The 22,264-nt window shown below is 36.5% G+C and overlaps 1 protein-coding gene across 1 annotated transcript in view; it reads right to left on the bottom strand.

Annotated features, from left to right (window-relative positions):
* Positions 1 to 22,264, bottom strand: part of LOC131034568 (presequence protease 1, chloroplastic/mitochondrial) — a 153,674-nt gene that overhangs the window by 29,462 nt on the left and 101,948 nt on the right. Inside the window, exons 8-12 of the mRNA XM_057966102.2 lie at positions 7,355 to 7,875; positions 7,046 to 7,210; positions 6,666 to 6,884; positions 6,271 to 6,398; positions 5,860 to 6,049 (exon numbers count right to left, since the gene is read on the bottom strand). Coding sequence (XP_057822085.1) covers positions 5,860 to 6,049; positions 6,271 to 6,398; positions 6,666 to 6,884; positions 7,046 to 7,210; positions 7,355 to 7,875 — 1,223 coding nt within the window. The remainder of the gene's footprint in view (positions 1 to 5,859; positions 6,050 to 6,270; positions 6,399 to 6,665; positions 6,885 to 7,045; positions 7,211 to 7,354; positions 7,876 to 22,264) is intronic.

Here is a 22,264-nt window from a genome sequence, read left to right as displayed (position 1 = left end):
GGTTCTTGGACCTTATATGGTCAGTTGTATCATTTGCTTATGTATGCCTTCATGGCAGGATGTAATTTTAATGTATTCATTATGTACTCTTATGAAACTTAGGGTTTAAAGTGCAATGTAATATTATTTTAAACTTGCAATGTGAAGGAGATGTGTTTGATGAGAATTAGATGGTAGGATTTATATCTCTAATTTAGAATCATAGATGTGATGTAATAAAATGTATTATCATGAATGAAGCATAGAAATGTTAATGTTATCACTTGCAAATGTTTGGAACAATCATGGTTAGTGTAATTGAGTTTTAATGATTAAATTTATCTTAAGTGGATTAATTAACCTTAAGCAATGTTTGGTTTAATAAGTAAACCACGTTGGGAGACCCTTTAGAAGTAGTGAAGTCTTCCGTTTGTGCAAATTAAATGCAATGTTTATCTTAATGCATCATTTAGTTAATTAATGTTTTAAAAAAAATATATTTGTACTTTTTTCAAGTGTTTTAGTTTAATCCTTAGGGTTTCTTGGCGGGGCATTACAACTAACATCTTCACCAAGCCTCTTCAATGTATGAAGTTTGAAACTTTTCAAGATTCTCTTAAGTAATTTAGAACAATGACATAATAAGGGTGGAATGTTGGATATTCCATCATTTCTATCCATAGAATGTATGTTTTATTTGTTATTGTCTATTTTAAAGTGTTGTTATTTGTTAGTATATTTAGCATATTTGGTTATTTTGTTGATGATTTGTTGAACCCGTGAATGCATAGTTCGCCTTTCATTTCATGTATAAATTCATCTCAAAATATAAATCAAGCCTAGTCTTTTGCATGGCACAATCTAAGAGTAAAACTAAAAAATATTATTTAGTGGTCTATCCTACCAAGTGTTTGACAAAATGTCTATGAGCTAAAAGTAGCAAATTAGCAAGTATTTTAATAATCTTGGTAAGGGGCATTTCAAAAATGCACATCGTAGCATCACTTATGATATGATGATTGATCAACTGTACTAATTTTAAAAAATTCCAAACCCATATAAACACTTCAGAAATTTCTCCACCAACTAAAGCTCCTCAATAGTGGTTCCCTCAACTTGGATGGTGAATATTCCTCCTTAGGAATAATATCACCCTCAATCATGATCATCATCCAATGAAGCCCCATTAATCGCTTCTATTTGCACCTAAACATTTGTGCCTATTGCCCATTTAGTTGCTTCCCTCTCAAAATCAGCAATCTCATCCATGGAACATAAAGATCCATATCCACCACTATTCCATTTGAATATGGAGATGCCATTGAACTCTATTGCATCTTGAATCTGCTTCCCCTCCACCTTTTTGACACACAGATGAAGGTTTTATTGCACAAAATTAGGTCATTGAGGTGCTTTTGGTTAAATATGGTGTTCTTCTTTTTGATGGCCTCAAACATACCTAATTGCACTCACACCCAAAAGCACTATGGGGTTGACACAAAATGTAGATAGAAGGCTTTAAAGATTTGGTATTTTTGCACCATAATCTTCCCACCAAAATTCTACAAAGAGAACATCTATAACTTTGTAAGTAAACTACAATTGTACTTATTAAATACCAAACTTCCCTTTGCACCCTTATAAATCTGTAACTTGTTGAGAATTGTGTCTCTAGGGGTTTTGTTGAGCATCATCTTCTCTATGCATTCGTTGTGGCCAACATAACCCCTTCACTAGCCCTAAGAGAATTGGAAGGGGGAAAACTTCAATTTCAAGTAATAGGTTGTTGCATGCATATGTTGGTGAAGCTATTTGTTCCATCTTCAATGATTCATGTGCCAAATGGGTTTATATATTTTTCGTTTTTTATACCCATAGTAATCTTAGATGGCCTATTTGGTCTTGTTCATAACCCCATAGACATAACCCATTAGATTTTTAACCCCATTCACCAATTATAGAACCTTGACCAAAGGTTCTATCACCTAAAGACTAAACAAAATAGTATAGCCTTTAAAAATTAAAACTAATAACACTTTGAATGACAATAACTTCTATGAATAGATGAAGTAATGGAGTTGCCCATATTGTAAGTTTGTTAATGTTACCATTTACATTTAAAGTTACCTTGAGGATCTCAATCAAACATTTGGCAAATATATTATCAAAAACAATCTTCAAATAATTTTCCCTTTGAATTTTTTCAAGTATGGCGACTCCAAACACCTAGTGCTCACAAATGTCTTAGCTTACATGAGTGAGACTAAAATGCTCTACAATTTCATGAAGGTTGTAGTAAATCATGTAGATCCCAATCACAAAAGTTGCATTCACATAGTGTGTTCTTTCATTAGGATAAGAACCCAAGGATATTTTTCGATGTATTTGATGATTTCTCACCCTTTCAATTTGGCTTTTCATGTGTTCAAGTTTATTTATATCCTCAAGTAGAAGACTATTGCATTGGGTAACACAAAATCTTCTAGAGAATTCCCTTTGCGACAACATATATTGTTGCATTGTTTGTCACAACATGAATGACATTCTACCCACCCACTTACATAGTTCCAATCTCCAACATATCGTACAACATCTTTGCATTCTTCATTTTTTAGAAGGAATCAATTGACTTCAAGAACACCAACTATCCACCTAAAGGAACTAATCAACATGCAAGTCTTACCATAAATCCATCCATCAAACAAATAGTGCAACCCTTTTTTTGTTAAATTATCCTTTGATCTTCTAATATGATCCCATTCTTTTCCATGGCTTCTTTGAACGAGGGCCAACTTAAATCATATGCAATAGGTGCCTTGAACCTATTTCCAATGACAATTAATGCATTGGTCAATGACTCCCAATAAGGGCTCCTACAACATGGAATAGTACCTTGTTATAATTCCAAAATTAGCACAAGCAATCCTAGTTTCATGATGCTTTTACTAAATCCATAGAATACATTTGAGCAAAGGCTGCACACCAAGAATACTATGATGAGGAAAGAACCTTTACGACTAGGTCTAGCTAGAACTATCTCTAGTGGATGAGCCATGCATTTGTAGGCCAAGAAAAATTCCACTAGACCTATCTCTAAGTCAGGAGGAGAATTTCTCACAACTACAATTACCTCAACTTACCCCTTCTTTTCTATTGTCCTCCTCTCATACAAACAAGGATAGCATCCATTTCTTATATAATCTCACTCCATTGAATTACACAACAATACATCTTAGCCAAGGATTCATGCAAAGTGATGTTTGAGATGAATGATGCCTTCTCTCATGCTTAACCCACGATAATTAAACACCACCATTCCTACCTCAAAACCTAGTGTGCCATGCCTCCAAGCTATTAAAATATTCGATGTTATTAAACAATAGAGCGAGAGCTCTATATAACGAATTTACAAGAGACAATGTTTCTAAAAGAAACAATTGTAAACAAAACTTGAAAATGAAAACTAACTAAAGACGACTAATAAGACTAAGATGATCATTAAAGAAACATTACAATATTCTAATACCCTCCCTTAATGGTCATTGTTCTAACTACCCATAGAAAAAGGAGGCTGCCCCCTTCTTCTCAGAATGTTCTGCGACATGAGCCTGCCACTAACCCTGTCACTGAGATGAGCCTGCCATTGACCCTCCTAGAATCTGAGAACACAAATCGTCCACGAACTTTTGTAGATGAGCATGATGCCCCAAAATAGACTGCAAGAAGCCACAATTTTTGAAGAAAAAATTGCCAAGCCCAGAAACTAAAGTTTACAAAGCATCGTTTTTTCGGAAAAAACAGTAAAAACCTTAAGACAAGAACACCTGTACCTATGATTTTTGAGGATAAAATAAGGCAAAACCCAAAATCCCACACAAACATCATGAATTACAAATTATTAGACACGATTTTTGAGGAGAAAAATCGATCAAAACCCGAGACAAAATCCGAGACATGGATCAAAATACAAAACTTCATTTTTTGAGGAAAAACGGTAGAACCCTTTTTCGAAACGATTTTTAAGGCAAAAAATCGCACAAAACCCACAATAATTTTTTAAGGGAAAAAATTATAGACCCATGAAATATTTTTTTCTAAGACAAAATTATAGAAACTATTAATAATTTTTATTTTAAAGGGGCAAAATTATATAAAACCCAGATCATGGAAGCGCTGCCACAAACAAGGGTCAAGGATGTCACAAAAACCATCGATTGCAAAGAAAGAAGACATCATGTAGAGGAAACAAGAGTCGCGGGTTGAAGAATTGATTGTGGCCAACCTAAAAATACGATGGCAAACAAATCATGAATAGAAAATGCTAAGAAAATTGGATCAAATACCAATGTAGGTCGTAAATAAAAATCATCGCACGCACAACAAAGGAAAAACCACAAAAAAAAATCGCACAAAAACACACAGAAGAATAGCCTAGAAAATCATGCAGGATGTCACCCAAAACATAGGAAATCAAATCCGCACGCAAAATCACAAACCACAGACAGAAAACTTCCGCGATCCAAAAAAAAAACATGATGCAACCCAAAAAAACACCCGTGCCCTAGCCGAAAATTAGTGTCACAATTTTTAGAGCCCACGAAATCAAATAGATATGAAACCCTCAAAAAAAAAAAAAAAAAGAAACCCTCCGATCTGCCCCTCAACAAATTCCTCAAATTTCACAAAGGTAACACCTTTTTTTTCATAAAAAAAACGGTTAAAAAGTTTTGGAAAAAAAAAATCTAGGTAATAAGACCCACAATTTTTTTTTTAAATTCACCAAACTCTATAAAACCCCATCGACCCGCTCTGATACCATATTAAAATATTCAATGTTATTAAACAATAGAGCAAGAGCTCTATATAAAAATTTTACAAGAGACATGTTTCTAAAAGAAACAATCGTAAACAGAAGCTGAAAATAAAAACTAATTAAAGACGACTAAGAAGACTACGATGACCATTAAAGAAACATTACAATATTCTAATACCCTCCTTTAATGGTCATTGTTCTAACTACCTAGAGAAAAACAGAGAAGGCTTCCCCCTTCTTCTTAGAACATTCTGTGACATGAGCTTGCCATTGACCCTGCCATTGAGATGAGCCTACCACTGACCCTCCCAGAATCTGGAGAACACAAATCATCCACAAACTTTTGCAGATGCCCCAAAACAGATTGCAAGAAGCCACAATTTTTGAGGAAAAAATTGCCAAACCCAGAAACTAAAGTTTACAAAACATTGTTTTTCAGAAAAAAACAATAAAAACCCTAAGATAGGAACACCTGTACCCATGATTTTTGAGGATAAAATAAGGCAAAACCCAAAATCCCATGCGAACATCGCAAATTATAGATGACCAAACACGATTTTTGAGGAGAAAAATCGATCAAAACTCAAGACACTAAATATGATAAAAACTAAAAATTCCCTCTGCTTGATAACTACTAGTTAGTTTATTAAATTATTTGAATCTGTAGTTTGAAAAAGGCTGCCAGATAGCAGTCTTGGTATCCATCCTGTTGATTCCACTTTGTGTGATTGATGTAAAGGTGATATCGTGGGATTGTCTTTTAGGCTCATACTATATGTAGCTTTTGCTAACTTTCAGCAATATAAAGAAAAAAGCTCCTAATGAGCCAACTGAAAATGAAGATTGTGTCAATTTTTTGTCACACTCAGGAAACTGGTCCTAAGTGAGATGCCAAAATCGATTTATTTATCATTTTTCCTCAAAAGAGTACAAATTACAAAATCATTTTTAAAATGACAAAAAATAATAAATTGCAATAAAAATATAAAAAAAAAAAAATCAGTTTGAAATCATCATAGCAATAAGTGCAGTTAGATACTAAATATGGCCAAAAAGCAAATATATACCAAGTTAAAAAGATCATTGACACAACCCGCCATGGCCTTTCCTCGGACAATAATGTGGCTTGCTGGCTCTACTTTTCCTCTGACTGATGAAGTGGATGGATAAACTGAAATCCCTCCCGTCTTTCTTCCTATCAACTGATTTAACTGCACAAAATCCATGTCTTTTGTACCCATCTCCAGTAGTGACTGACTGCAATTAAAGTCACAATTAGGAAAAGTTAAAAAGTTTTATTTTACTTTCTTCAGTTGTTACAAAGCATTTATATATTGAATACAAAAATACAACAATTAAAGAAGTATTTATACATATCTCTGCTTTCACAACAATGTAGCCAGGATTTAAAATCCTTTCAAGGAGTACACTTAAAAAACCCATTCAATTTATTTCAGAAAAAAATGTAGGTTGCCTACCAAAACAAAGGCACTAATGGAAGAAGACTGGATCTTAAAGGACGCATATCAAACACAGCCTCTGTATAAAGCACATCATTTGTAAACAAATCATGTTGCAGGACCTTGGTTCCTTTAATTTGAGTAATCTGCCACAAGTAAACGTCATAAGATAACAGACCAATAAGTAATGAAATACTTTCCAATTCAGCAAAATAGTCAGTTCAAAAAATTTAAAAGAAAACTTCCATATACAGAAAAGTCGTACACAAGACCAAAAGAAACTCAAGTATATGGTAGGAAAGTAAGGTAAGGTAAGATTATAATGCTACAAATGACATCATTTATTCCTGTTAGTTATTACTACAAATAAAAGCTTAGTAGTGTCAATAAGTACAAAATTGCTAAAATCTTACAATAGTAGGAACATGTGTAGGCTTCTTTGGAATATCATCTAAAGAGAGACAGGGCACACATTTAAGAGCTTCAGGAGGATCAGGTGTCTCCTGCTTTAATCTGAGCTCCTCCGTTGCTTTCACTAGTTTTGCAAGCTCCTCTTCACTCATACATGATTTTATTTGCTTCAATTTTTCCTGTTCAACAGCCTCATCTCGAGAAGCTTTTTCTGGATCCGGCTGAATCACAATGTAAGACATATGGAGCAAAATAAATACAACTCATATTCCACAAAAATGCAGAGGTTAACAATTAATAATTACAAGAAAGCACTGTTGTATACATGATATTGGTTGTTAAGATGACACAATTTTCTAGCTGTGCAAGAGAAAATATTTACCTGCAATTCAATTGTCACGCAATGAGGATTATCCAAAATGAACTTCTGAATCAATGGAGAAAATACAGATTTTGATCCCTCTTGAGCAATGCGTGCTTTTAGGGTCTCCAAGGGCTTTTCAAATTTCAAAGGTTCAAATGGGTCTTTACCATAAAGCCATTTACCCTGTATGGAATACACAGAGACAGTAAGACTGACAGTGAGTATATCATGGAAAAAACAGCTTCTTTACCACCCTCCATGATATAACTGTAAAAAGTCTTGATCCAATACTTTTTTATTAGACTGTTAGTATAAGGGTTTTCCTACCATGGAGCGAAGCATCAAGGATAAACCCCGAGGATATGAACCAGTGTTATTTTCCCTTAGAGAAAATTCAATTGTATTCATTGATGCTTCAACAGCCTCTGATGTAAAACCTTCATCAGCCAACTTCTTTAGTGTTGAGAAAATAAGATCTTCTACCCGTCCTATATCATCCTCAGCAACATTTTTAAGACCAATACTAAATTGTGGCTGAAGAAGTTCCCCTTCAAGTCCACCTCCAACAATGGCATCTCCTAAACCACTCTCCAGAAGTGTTTTTCTGAGTGGGGCTGCAGGGGTTCCCAACATTAGATGATCTAAAAAGCCAAGTGCCAGCTCTGTCTCCAGGTCCAGTGGCTCATCAGAAAGTAACCAGTTAAGACAAATCATATTTTTCTTCTTTATATCACCAGCTTCACCCACAGGATACTTCTCTGCAACCCTCTTTGGTTCAGAAAACAACTTCTGTGCTTTTACTTCTGATTCCTTCGCAGCATTACTTGCATCAAACTGATCCAGGTAAGCTGTTGAGAACACAAATGAGCATTGTTAAAATCACTAAGAATAGATATGAAAAATAGCCATAAGGAACCCTCAAGATACATCAACCAAAGCAGCACACGGAGACTGGAAGAGGCGAGCTTAACATGTCATTACGTACAGAAATACCACACTGTTAAGTTCCTTTGCATATTTATTAAAAACAATGCAGCAAGAAGGAAAACATAGAACCCTTTTAAATCTAGTAATTTGTATAAAAATTGCTAAATAAGTGGCATACAAAAAAAAAGATGTCTCCGTCCAATTGCTTGCTTAATGCAACATGATCAGGTTCTCTCATGGTCAATCTGGTTGTTGTATTGGGTTTAAACCATGAGTGCCAATGTTCTCTCTCACAAAAAATCATAAGGACACATAGATGCCATCACCTTGACGATATTAAAACAGGAAGATCAATTCAACCTGTACAATAGGAAGGAAGAAAATGGAAAATAAAGGACCTAAAACAAATAAACTTACACTTACTTTAAGTGGCACTTGGACCCAATAAGAAAGACAACACTTCACCTATTGATAAGTGTATAAAGGTGCATTTTATGTCTTTACGCTTTTGGTGAAATCAACTTATCTAGCATCCCCTAGAGTTTTATCCTTAAGGCTTATTAGTTATTAGTTCTCCATTAAAGTTGCATATTTGATATTTTTGACTGCATACCTTTCATTTCGATTTGATTAGAGCTTGGTCCACCTTTTACAGTTCTTTGTTTATATGTTTTGATTAGGGTTTGGACCTTCATTGTTTGATGTTTATTTGACCCCATCCTCCCAACCTTTCTGGGTTGTGTTCATTGATACACTTTTCATCATGGATTCCTATGAATCTTTGTTTTGTGATTACCTTAATGCATATATCAAGGATTATAAGGTGTTTTCATGCTTTATTGATTCTTGATGACATGGCATCATTTTCATATTGATGATGCTTCATTTTCCATGTGTGAGTTGTTTGCATGTTTATCTACCCCTCCTCTTTCATGAACTTTGTTGACCCTTCTTCATCTATCTTAGGAGAGCTTGCCTCATTTGCACACAAGATTCATGTTGATTATCCCCCTAGTGGGATGATGCAGCCCTACTTCCTAATGGCACATCTAGGGATGCAGTTTTATGTAATGAAGTTAAATCCTCCTTCACTACTCATGATAATCTGAGCCTCGTGATGCTATTATTTCTATATGTCAAGGCAGCCCTCTTTCTATACCCTAAGATTCATGTTCTTTTGATAATAGATCTTATGTGATAGTGATTCGTGTGACACTTCTTCTTTTATACATTAAGATAATATGCATTACGATGATAGTTCATTAGCTTCTCATGTAGATGTTGATGATTTATTACCTCCTACATGATGATATCATTGCTCTTAATGAGGAGTTACATATTCATGGCTTTGATGGTACTACCGATGCATCTTACATTTCAAGTCATTCCTGCTTTCTAATTTTGAGTACTTAGTGTTGAGTTTTTAGCTCAGATAGGAACTTCTGCACTTATTTAGTGTCAAAATGTTGGAAGTGGTTCGAGTTAATCTATTTTGCATTTCACTTCAAGTGAAAAGTGAAAGCCTTTTATTAGCTAATTAATTTTAACAAAGTGTAGATATACATTAATAATATAGACTTATCTTCAATCTTAAATATCTTGTAAGAAATAAGGAATTTTTTAAGATAAGATTTGTTAAATTTAGAACCAGAAAGATTAAAAAACTCAGAAATCTGAAACAAGATCTTACAAGAACACAAAAACACAAAATCTTATCCTGGGAAAACCCTCCACCTGAGGGTGAAAAACCCAGCCACACTAAAATGAGCTTTATTAACAATACAAATCTGATACAGTGCTGTCACGCTTCACAAGCAATGATAGATACTACAATCAACAAAATAAAAATAAACTTCTGAGAATGGCTTCCCCCATTCACACGACATATACTCCTTTAAAATGAATTATTTTTCCACAATCCATGATATCTGATAGTTAATTCTTCTGGTTTTGATTGTGTGTGAATTTTTGCATCAACGTTTCAGATCACACTCTCTGATCCATCATCAGGATGAAAGAATGCTCAAGAAGTAAAAAGATGGTGGCGGATCAGAGAGTGTGATCCGAAACGTTGATGCAAAAAATCACACACAATCAAAACCAGAAGCATTAACTATCATATACTCCTTTTACAATGTATATTAGCAGCTCAATCATACACACAAAGATAACAAAGAAAAAGCCCGAACAAATCACGATAGCTGCAGATATAGCATTCTTCCAACCCGACACGGATGATCACTGAAGTATATATAATAAATTGTCTACATAAAAATTGCACTACACTTTTCATATAATCTGTTATACTGCACTCCGCATACAAGCTGTTACACCGAGCACTGATCAGGAAGAACAAGAACACATAGATAGCCAGAGATGATGGAAGGCGGAGAGATAAGACGTCATAAACTCGACGTCAGTTACTAAAGAATGCGTAACTCCTCTTGCACCGACAGTAAACACATAGCCGATGACATGCATAAGTCTTATAAACCGACGGAAAGCTCAATGAAAGAATTTCTTCCCAGAAGAAATACAAAGGGAAAATAAAAAAACAGCTGGTGACATGAAGCATCCATAAGTGCATGATCAAGAGGGGCGTTGACAGATATAAACAAGAACGAAAATACTTCCAGCAACTTGGAAGCAAGGAAATAATCCGCAACAAACAATGAGCTCAAGAGGTTGAGCAAAATTACGAACTCAGAAAGGATGCAAACAGCAAGACGAATCTCACAGACATTGCAGGAAATGATGTCTCCTGAAGTTACAAACCTTAACAAGATTTGGGCCAAATATTATAAATAGAGGCACAAGACATAAATTGAATATATAGTGATGAATTCTGTGCAGCTGTTTGGTGAACAGTTTGTAAAGGTTTCCTTGTAAGTTTTTTAGAGGAATGAAAAGGTGATTTGAAGGTGTAATTATCTATGTTTTGGTGCTTTCATGATTTGTTGTTTCAGCTAGTGTGATTGTTGCAATGTTCAGAAATTTATGTTTTTGTTGTTAAATAATTCGATTTGAGTTATTTAATTAGACAAACATTAGCACAGAAGTCACCTAGGGTTGGAAATCTTCATGGTATTAGAGCTCACCCTGTTGGGATCGCATAGGAAATTATCCCATGGGTCACAAAGGATTTCTGAAAGAGAAATCACAGATTTTTTTTAGTTGTGCAGGTATTTTTTTGGTTGAAAAATTGCAGCCAACCCAGGAAAAAAATCGTGTGGTTTTCTGTCATATCCCTTCCCTATCGATATTGGCCTCCTAGCACATTTCTAAACAAGGGTGTTTGTTAAGACCACTTAAATATATATTATTTACTGAATATTTAAATATAAAATATAAAATAAAAATATAGTTTCAAACTTGAAATTATGGCCGCCAAATTTTTTGGCCCTGGGGATCTATTTCCATTCGAGTATAAATCCTGATCTGTGTGCCATTGAGAGCATGTTATTTGGGAACAAATGTCATTTTTTGCAACAAACTTTTAGGGGCAATAAGACCACTTAAATATATATTATTTAATGAACATTTAAATACAAAATATAAATAATATATATAACATATAAAATAAAAAGATAATTTCGAACTTAAAATTGCGGCCACCAAAATTTTGGGCCCTGGGGATCTATTTCAATTCAAGTATAAATACTGATCTGGATGCCATTTGGAGCATGTTTTTGGGGAACAAATGTCATTTTTTGCAACGACTTTTTAGGGGCAAAAACCCAACACAGAGCATTGTGAGGTGAGGATGAACCCCCTCCACTCACAAGATTGATTTGTAGGGTGAACTAATTTGCAGGTCTACATAGTGTAGATTCATCTATTGGGTGCTGGCATAACTATTCACCATCCTTAGTGCTTAAAATCAAGTCGCGGGTCTCTAAAACAGTTCCTCCAGCATCCATTACCTTGCAGAAGTGAGATTGCTGGATACAATCTTCAACTCCAGGCTGCAGGTCGACTTTGCTCTTATTTTCAGTGCAATCGCAGACCTGTGCATTTAATCAAATCTTGTCACAAACAATGGTTCTGCCATCAGATTTGGGCGAGAGGGTTTACAAGCCGCAGGCCATCAAAAATGCTCTCCAAGAGCACCTAACGGCAACTACCAGCCCATACAGTTCTGGGCAATCTAATAACCCTTCAACCACATGCCAAACCTGAGTTTCATCATCAAATCAGATTAGAGTCGAACAGAAATATCCAACAAGGTATCCAGCAACTATAAACCTAGAATCATTGTCTGTTAATTCACTGGCATTTGAGGGTTTCATGCCTCAAACCGACTAGGAGGGTGCTAGTGTGAAGACGTTTGGAGGTGAAAACATCCTTGATTGTCCAGTCATCCAATACCAGGCATAACACAGGACTGAGCGCAGGGTAAATCTGGGTAGATTAATCTTCAAGCATAGATGCGAAGGCACTGTTGTCATCCAGTCAATTACACCAACAAGTCGTGAGCTCTATACAACTCTTTCCTGATTGAAAGGACTAGGCATTGCAAAGGAAAATTTGCAAACCTACCCAGACACATGTAAACTCCTTACAATAGCTGATTTTGTAAGATCTTTTCCAAATCCACTACTCCTGCTCAACTCAGAAAATTATATCAATTATTGATACCTTGCTATGCATTTTTCCTGTTTGGGGTTATCTATAAATTCTGAGCATAATTAAGTGTTTCAGTTGTTGTGCCTATTGTTTGTAATGCAAAGATTTAGCTTGAATTTATGATCTGAAAATTAACACCCTAGGCATGTCATATTTTTGTTGTAAATCATGCTCAACTCCCATTTGAAAACACAGGATCGTTTTTTAAATAACACGATTATTTCTTCAAAAATTGTGTTGGTTTTCCTGCAGATTTCCAAGACCTGCAACAAGGGTTTTCAGGAACCAGCAAATGGATTTTTAGAAAGCATGACAAAGGTTTCTGAGCATTTTTCTGCAGTCCGTGACAACTAGGATTTAGCCTTATGGCTGGGGAGCATTTTATTCACAACCACGGTTTTTAAACTCTGTGGCTAGAGCAATATTTTTACAGTAATTTTTCAAATCTTTAGAGCAATCTAATTTTTTCAGATTTGGGAAAAAATTTTGAAAAGAAAAAAGTATTTTTTTATGTCAACAGCTAGCCTCAAATTTGAGGATAGACTGGAAGGTGCATTAAATTTCCTGCCTCGGAAAGTCAGAGTGACTTTATTAATGGAACAAAATGATCTCAGGGATATCGTAGAAGTTGAGGTAACAACACCTATAGATCCATACCAATTGGCAGCTCATTAATAGGAGGTAAAGGCCAAGCGAATGACCATGGATACAATAAAGGATCATTTAATTCCTTATTTATCTGAAAAGAAAACAACCAAAGAGATGTTTGATGCTCCGATTAATCTTTACCAGAATGAGAACATAAACAAGAAAATGATATTGTGAAACAAACTCAGATCCATACAGACAACAAAATCAGATACAACTATTAGTTACTTGATGAAGGTCACACAGCTTTATGGCCAACTTGCAACAAGTGGGGAGAAGGTTGAAAATACAGAGCTAGTGAACTTTGCATTGAATATGGGTTCTCAACTTCATGGTAGGCATTGGTAGAGGGCATTTATGCCTGAGAGAATCTTAATTCTTTTGAAAGATTGTGGGATGACTCTATCCAAGAGGAAATTCAAATGGAGTCAAACGCCAACAGGAAGGGTGGTGATGATAGTTTATCCCTCTTTGGATAGACAAAGCAAAATAAAGGAAAAGGAACCAGCAATGGTAAGGGAAAGAATGAGGATTAATCCTCACATCTAGGAAAGGAGGGCTTGCATAAAATCAAGTGCTTCATTTGTAAAGAAAGTGGCAGCCTCTACATAAATTCAAATGGACAAGTTTTCTACCATGTTCGAAAAGGATTCCTCAATGGTATCTTGTCTTTCTACTAGCACAATTGTGAGGAATGCTTGGTATGTGGACTATGGAGCATCTAGACATATTACATCAGCTTGGTAAAAGAACATATCTTTGTTGGAATCCAAGAACACTGAGAGGGGGGAGTGAATCAATGTTCTACCAATATGATCAATTTTAACCTTATTAAAACATGCATACACCAACCGGTATACCAGTACATATAGAATTGAAAGAAATAAAGCAACCAATAAGCCAATTACATAAATGAATACCATAACATACAGAATTATACGTGGAAAACCTCAGAGAGGAAAAACCACGGTGGGATTTGTGACACACAATATCAATCCACTGCCCATATGAAAAGATATTACAAAATATAGGGGCCTGCACTTGCAGGAAGACTTACAGCCTAGAGCACACCACTCAATCACAAAAGGAGCCTCACTGACTACATATAAATCCAAACTACAATCCGGAGAAATGATTGAACTGCTAAGATAGCATCTTCTATGCCTGAATACAGTTCCAGTTAAGCTATGTCTGTTCGGTCTGAAACCCTAAACCCTTTACTGGAATAACCCTTTACAAAATTATCCTCTCATACATAACCTCTCTGATATATTTCGCATCTTCTATCCATCCATATTCGCATCCCTATCATCTTCTACATATATCAAAATGATCTAACCAACTGACCTATATGCCCTTTACAATTTATCATGCCTTATGTCGGCTTACAAAGATAATTACAATATCAATATACATGTCGGCTAGATAACATAAATACATAAATATCAAAAACAATTGCCGATGCCGGATCCAAAAGATGTCGGCCTCCAATACCGATAACCTTATTCTAAACCATGTCGGCCTGCATTGCCGATAACCACAGAAATCCTTCCATCCTGTCGGTGCCAATGGTGGTGTAGTGTCTGTGAAGTGCTGTCGGTACACAACTGAACCAAAACATGAAGCCGAAACAAGATACCATGTTTCCATCAATGAAAACCTAGAGAAACTAACCAATTGAGTGTCAATTGCCAACAATCTCCCCCTTTGGCATTGATGGCAACACTCATGTGAAAAATGATCATGGTTTCATCTGTCGGTTTCATCTTGAACCTGTTCCCCCTGAGCTGAATATTCATCTATGATCAAAATAAATAATACTCCATATCTCCATATCGCCACCTAATGTATACAACACCCTTTTTTCTTTTTCACATCTATATCACTCCCCCTTTGACATCAATGCCATCAAAATTTCCAAAAAGAATACCAAAAATCCAAAACTGTACAATGAATATCCCAAAAATACCTTACTGGAGATTAACATATTTGAAAATTTCCGGATATGCCTTCTCCAATAGCTCAAGATAAGTATCCCAACCAGATTTGAAAGTGCCGGAAATAGATAGAAGTCCATTTAGCATATGGGCAAATGACTCTTTCTCACTTAACTCTGCCGGTGTGGACTTACCAGCCATATCCATACACTCCTTATGTACACCAAGTGAATCCAACCGGGGACTCACCAAACCTCTAAGACTTCTGGCTCTCCTTATGATTTTGTCTTTTTCTTTCTCAAGAACAGAAATTTGGGCTTCCAAAACCAAAATCTCACCATCAACGGATGTAGTTAATGAATTCAATCCATCAAAAGAATTGGCTATACTTGCAATTTTCTCCTGAAATTCCTTAATCTTCTTATCCAAATTAACTGTAAGTACATCTGTGTTACAGCATACTCTGTAAATATTTGTACACTGCTTTAAAGAATTGTCTATCAATTTCAGCTTATCATTAATCTTCTTCCTCTCAGACTCGATTACTTGATCAAATGTAGCTCTTTTTGCCTGTGTGAACCTCTCCAGTGCTTGCCGGTTTGAAATTTGCTGCAAGGATTGAAAATCCTTTGAAATATGTTCAGTGATTATCTTAAGCTTGTCGAATGGGCTCGCTTCATTGTCAAACTTGCACTCCAGGACAGGTCTATGCAAAATAGTGATAGACTGATCAATAATCCCTTTATCCATAATCCCTCCTCCATCAAATTTTGTGCAGCCATCATCATGAGTTCAGTAGGACTCATCTCGGTTATGTTTTTTCTTTTCAACCTGTGAGGTGTCAATTGACAACAATGATGGACTCACTACTGGTTCCCTGTCGGATTCCCCTTTCTTCTCCTTTGATGATTTAACCTTTATAGTTTCCTTACTTGCACCGGTGGCTTCGCCACTTGGTGCAGTCTCAGTAACTGTCAGTTCCTCTCTAGGAACTGTAACCTCATCCTGTACATCTGTATCCGGAGGACTGTTGTCCTCAACATTAGTATCAAGTACATTAACAACCTTTACACTCTCTGTATTTGCCGGTATCTCAACATTTGCCTGTACATTTGTATCTACCGGGAGCTTAATTTCCACTATCAATGTTTTTCAAAATCAAGGGTGAAGTACCCATAATACCCTTTCCTTTTCCTTCAACCGGGATGTTTGCAGTATCCTTCTTAGATTCCAGTGAAGTATAAAAACTTCGGTTCTCTTCATAGAACTTAACCCATGCCTTCTTGGTCTCCTTGATTATCTCATTTACCCTTCCTAACATAAGACTGGTTATTCTATGTTTGCTGTTAAAGATTTTCCTATCTGCCACCTCAAGTGTCTCATCCATCTCCTCTGGAGCAATAGAAACACAAACAAATAACAACTCTTGTATCTTAATATGCTTGTCCTCTTCCATTGCTGATAGTCTTCTAGAATCTAACATATCATATAATTCTGCAGGTATTTGGTTTTCTATTTCTATCAAGGCTTTCTTATAAATGTCCAAATATAACAGAACTGCTTCCTCTATTTCTCTTTGTTCATCATCCTCTAAATGTTCATAATAAAACAGTACATTCTTTAACATACCATCTTTCGTAATCTCATCAACTAACTCTGCACAAGTTTTTGGTGGAATGATAGTTACATTACCAGATTCAAGTGTAAGATCGGTGTCATCCTTCTTCTTCCTCCTTCTAGTATTGAATGGGGTTGAAGGTGTTACTTTTGGTGCTTTCTTCTGTGCTGGTATCCTGCTAGTAACTTTCTTAACCGGTTGCTTCTTAGTCTCTACCTTGGTCTCTTCAGTTTTCTTCCTTATTACCCTTTTGAATGCCAAGGGTGTGTTATCCTCAGATGTAGACTCTTTTGTAATAGACTCAATGAATACTTCTGGTTCTTTTCTCTTCCTGCCTTTCTCCAAGACAGCATCAATCAATGCTTTGATGTCCTGTGAAACTTTTTCTACAAACTTACTTGCCTTTCCTTCCTGCTTCTCTCTCTTCTTCCGGTTGAACTCAGTTTCAATCTCTTGTGTCTTCTGCTTTGCAGTACCACAGGGCTTCTCAGTTTCATCAATAGATGCATCAATCAACATTTTTGCAAAAACATCTAAAATCTATGTATCCACTTCATAGCCCATCTCCTCAATCCAAATATTGCGGGGTTTGACCGCTTCCATGAGTGTTTCATCTTTCTTCACCATGAAGCATATGTGAGTTGAGTATTTCTCAACAATATGCTTAGGAACCCTTTCTCTACATTTCATAGCCTTCTGGAATGCCTTAAAATATCCCCATACCTTGTCATCTCTTTGATTGCCCAATGTAGCAATCAACTATTTCAATTGCCTCCCTACCGGGATATCAAATGCCCATTGTCTCTTCCCAAAACCAGGAGTCTCATTCATGAAAAATAGCATTAAGCAGACAATTAGGTTACCATACCGGAAAGTCCCTTTCTTTTCTCCTTTAATCTTTCCTAGGTTTATCAACAGTTCATCCAACATCCAACCACATAGATCCATTTTCTCTCATCATCTTGTAAGCTACGAAAATGCAGGAGCTAGAAACAAAATTATGTCGGTTTGATTGTGTTACCTTATAACCGATGACCATGCTACCGAATTTGATGTTTGTGTCGGTGAAAGTGCTTATTCTCATTGATCGCCTGTCTGAAGTTGCGCCGGTAATCTTGTTGACATGATCATTAGAAACTTTCTTATTCGAACGTTGCCCAACCTGTGGTAAACCGGTGATTGCCCTGATGCCCTGCTTTGTAATCTTATATGGTCTATCTAACCAGATAAACTCTCCATGTACCCCGCTCAAAACACACCTAATGATTTCATCTTCGAATTCCGGAATATCCAAAATGTCGGTAAACCCTAGATCCTCAATGTGCTTGTACTTAGGCTTAATCTTTCCAGAAACTCCCATTAGCTTATTCATGTACATGCTCTTGATATCAGTCGTTCCCAAATCCTCAATGTGACAATGGATGTAAGCTCTTACATCTTCGACATACACGACTCCTTCCGGAACACGGGAAAAAGCACCAACCGAATCTTCCAGGGTAGCCACATGCGGATTCCACTTGAAAATCGACCTGGGACGGTCCTTGACCTCAACTACAATCGGATTTGCAACAAAGATAGGTACAGATGATGATCCTGCTTCCATGATTAAAGAAAAATACTTGTGAATTGCTTTCGGTGAAAAGACCTAAAGACTTCTTCCAATCGCCAGTGAAATTGCTCAAGAAGATATCTAATTGCACTAAATCGACTTTAATCGCTCTGAATGCCTCTTAATCACACTGAATGCAACGTGATAAAAAATGAAGTAGATTCAACCTTTTATCCTCCAAGAAAAACCCTAATCTTTCATTGACATCAATGAATTCCGGTGAAAGATACCGGATCTTGAACAAAACATATCCATGCCGGATAAGCACCTCCAATGTCTGGAACATCTTCCAGAACCTCTTCCCAAGGCATATGCAGTATCTTCATGAATTTTGCCTACCCCTAAGGCATCTGCCTTAGTTACTGGATAAGCTACCTGTCGGTGCAAGAGCAACCTCCTCTGCCAGATAAGTAACCGGTGCATTCCCATCTACAGATTGATCTTCTAACTTCCTGACCCATCTCTGGGTATGATCTTGCCAGATTTCACTAACCTTTTCTTTCCCTTTCTCATTTGATCCTCCATTACCAATCGGTGGATTTCTGCTTCTACAGAATTTAGCAATATGTCCAACCTCATTACATGCATAACATGTAACATTGTTCTTTTGAATTGCTTTGCTAAAACCGGTATAATTGCTTGACCTGCACTGATTAGCCATATGTCCATATTTTCCACATGCGTAACATTTTACATTCAGTCTGCAATCTTTTGTCTTATGACCATACTTATTACATTTAGAACATTTACCGGGAGCGGAATCAAGGTTCTGATTTGCATTGTTTCTACATTGCCTAGCCATGTGACCAAATTTATTACAAACAAAACATCTACCATCAAATTTATAAGCATTAAACTGCCTTATAGGTGCCTTATGGTTTTGATCTTCATTAGCAGTACCAGAACTTTGTCCTTGCTCAAATCCAAGTCCACTGGAATCTCCATTCTGCCTTTGTCTCTTCAATAACTCACCTAGCTGTGCTAAACTAATCTTAAATTTTTCTTTATACTCACTTGCAATAATCAAATCATCTCGCAGAATTATCATTGGTCTCTCAAGCTCTTGTTCATTACTTTGGGATTGTACTAAATCAGTTCTCAACATATCATTCTCATGAACCAACCTACCACATTCTTCAAATTTGTTCTTCAGAGATACAGCAAGATTTTCTTCCTTTTTCTTCCGGTCCTCAATCTCCTTAGACATTCTCATAGTTATAGCTTGCATTTCATTTCTCATTAACATGTTCTCCTGACTCAGCTTCTGACACTGTTCCTTAAGTGCATCTTTCTCTTCATCATCCTAATTTTGCAAAAGTTCCTTCCTCCTAGCTTGAACAGATGACAGTCTCTCCTTTAGGACAAGAATGAATTCCTTAGACAAATTTAATTCATCTTGTAGCTTTAAGTTATTCATCCTTTCAGCATCATAATCTTTAAGTGCCATCTCAAGTTGCTTTTCCAAACCCATATCCATGGATTCCGGATTCAGGATCTCCCTAAAGCTGTTAAACTTCCTCTGAGGTACAAAGCTCTGATACTAATTGTTGGAATCCAAGAACACTGAGAGCGGGGGGTGAATCAATGTTCTACTGGTATGATCAATTTTAACCTTATTAAAACATGCTTACACCAACCAGTATACTGGTACATATTGAATTGAAAGAAGTAAAGCAACCAATAAGCCAATCACATAAATGAATACCATAACACACAGAATTATACGCGGAAAACCTCAAAGAGGAAAAACCACGGTGGGATTTGTGACCCACAATATCAATCCACTGCCCATATGAAGAGATATTACAAAATATAGGGGCCTGCACTTGCAGGAAGGCTTAAAGCCTATAGCACACTACTCAATCACAAAAGGAGCCTCACTGACTACATATAAATCCAGACTACAATCCGGAGAAATGATTGAACTGCTAAGATAGCATCTTCTATGCCTGAATACAGTTCCGGTCTGAAACTCTTAACCCTTTACAAAATTATCCTCTCATACATAATCTCTCTGATATATTTTGCATCTTCTATCCATCCATATTCACATCCCTATCATCTTCAAAATATATCAAAATGATCTAACCAACTGACCTATATACCCTTTACAATTTATCATGCCTTATGTCGGCTTACAAAGATAATTACAATATCAATATACATGTCAGCTAGATAACATAAATACATAAATATCAAAAACAATTGCCGATGCCCGATCCAGAAGATGTCAGCCTCCAATACCGATAACCTTATTCTAAACCATGTCGGCCTGCATTGCCGGTAACCAAAGAAATCCTTCCATCCTACCGGTGCCGCTGTAGTGTCTGTGAAGTGCCTATCGGTACACAACTGAACCAAAACATGAAGCCAGAACAACATACCACATTGCCATCAATGACATCATAGTGAAACCAACCAATTGAGTGTCAATTGCCAACAATCTCTTGAGTTCAACTTGAACTTGGTGATTATACAAAGTATTCTGTAGCAGGAATTAATACAATTCCTTTTCAACTACAATCAGATAATGTTTAGAATATGATGATGTTTTGTTTGTTCCTAATCCCAAGAAGAATTTGATTCCAATTTCAATTTTAATTTTGGATTATAAGGGCTATGCAGTTGAATTCAAAAATCAAAAAGTCCTTGTCAAGCCAAAAGAATCTAGCCTGGATACTACACAAGTTAGATAAGGCAATCCACACAGGATTGGGATGAACTGATTCCAACTCTAGTTCATAGAAATGATAATCTATGTGAGTTATGGCACAAGAGGATAGGGCATCTAAATCACAAAGCATTGCCTATACTGAGAGAGATAGTCACAAGTCTTCCAAAATTCAATATTGATGTACACAAGGCTGCTTTCCCAAGTTGCGAGCATAGAGCAAAACAAATTCTAAACTTCGTGCATTCAGATCTTTGTGGACAAATGTCAATAGTATCAATTTTAGGAAACATATATAGTGTTTCCTTTACTGATGACTTATGTCAGAAGACTTGGATCTACTTCTTAAAGACCAAGGATGAGGTCTTTAGCAGATTCCAATACTTCAAACCTCTAGTTGAAAATCAAACAAGGAAGAAGATACCTCCAAGGAATTTAAGGGTTTTTGCAAGGAAGTAGGGATCGAGAGGGAGTTAACTATTTCATACTACCCATAGCAATATGGAGTTGCAGAGTGGAAAAATTAATCCATTATAAGGGTCGGGCAAGCATATTAATCCTGGTTATGCCTGCTAGTGCTAGTGGTTAGGTCAATTAGGTGTGTTGGGTGGCTGTTGTGCCTATTAGGTTAGGTGTGCACCTCCCTCCCTCTTTCTTTCTTCGAGCCGAGCCTTTAGCGGCAGAGCAGCTCTTAGCGCACTGTGATGACTTAAATTAAATCGTGTTTAAGCGAGATTGCTTTCCTGTTGTTGGTAAAACAAGACCAGCGACCACCCGCTTGATTCATGTGTGAAATATTCCATTCCCTTCAGAAAAGCACATCAACACTCAGAGTCATCACACTAGTATCGAAAGGTGGAACCTAAGAGACCACCTTTCCCCTGCTACGAAGCGATTCTAACTGGAGCCATCAAGTTGTTGCTCTTATTATTTGTCTTGTTGTTTAAATGAATTCCAACATTATTGTGACATCACCGTGAAGCTGAAATCTTTGATAGCTGCAGGCCCCCCTCCAACTTAATAGAATAGTTGTTCAGCCGCGAAACAATAGTCCAAAGAAGACTCACCCAGCCCAGTATTTTGGCTATTGCATATGCTACAGATCACTCTGTATAAACTATTCGATGTACTCGACCTCTTGTTCATACATTTTGTTTTGCCTATACCAGTTAACCTTCGTTAGTGTATGCCACTAGTGGCC

Source organism: Cryptomeria japonica, chromosome 5 (assembly GCF_030272615.1).
Source record: "Cryptomeria japonica chromosome 5, Sugi_1.0, whole genome shotgun sequence".
NCBI classification, from domain to species: domain Eukaryota; kingdom Viridiplantae; phylum Streptophyta; class Pinopsida; order Cupressales; family Cupressaceae; genus Cryptomeria; species Cryptomeria japonica.
Note: the sequence above shows the minus strand (reverse complement) of the source record. Positions and strands in the feature narration are given on the sequence as shown.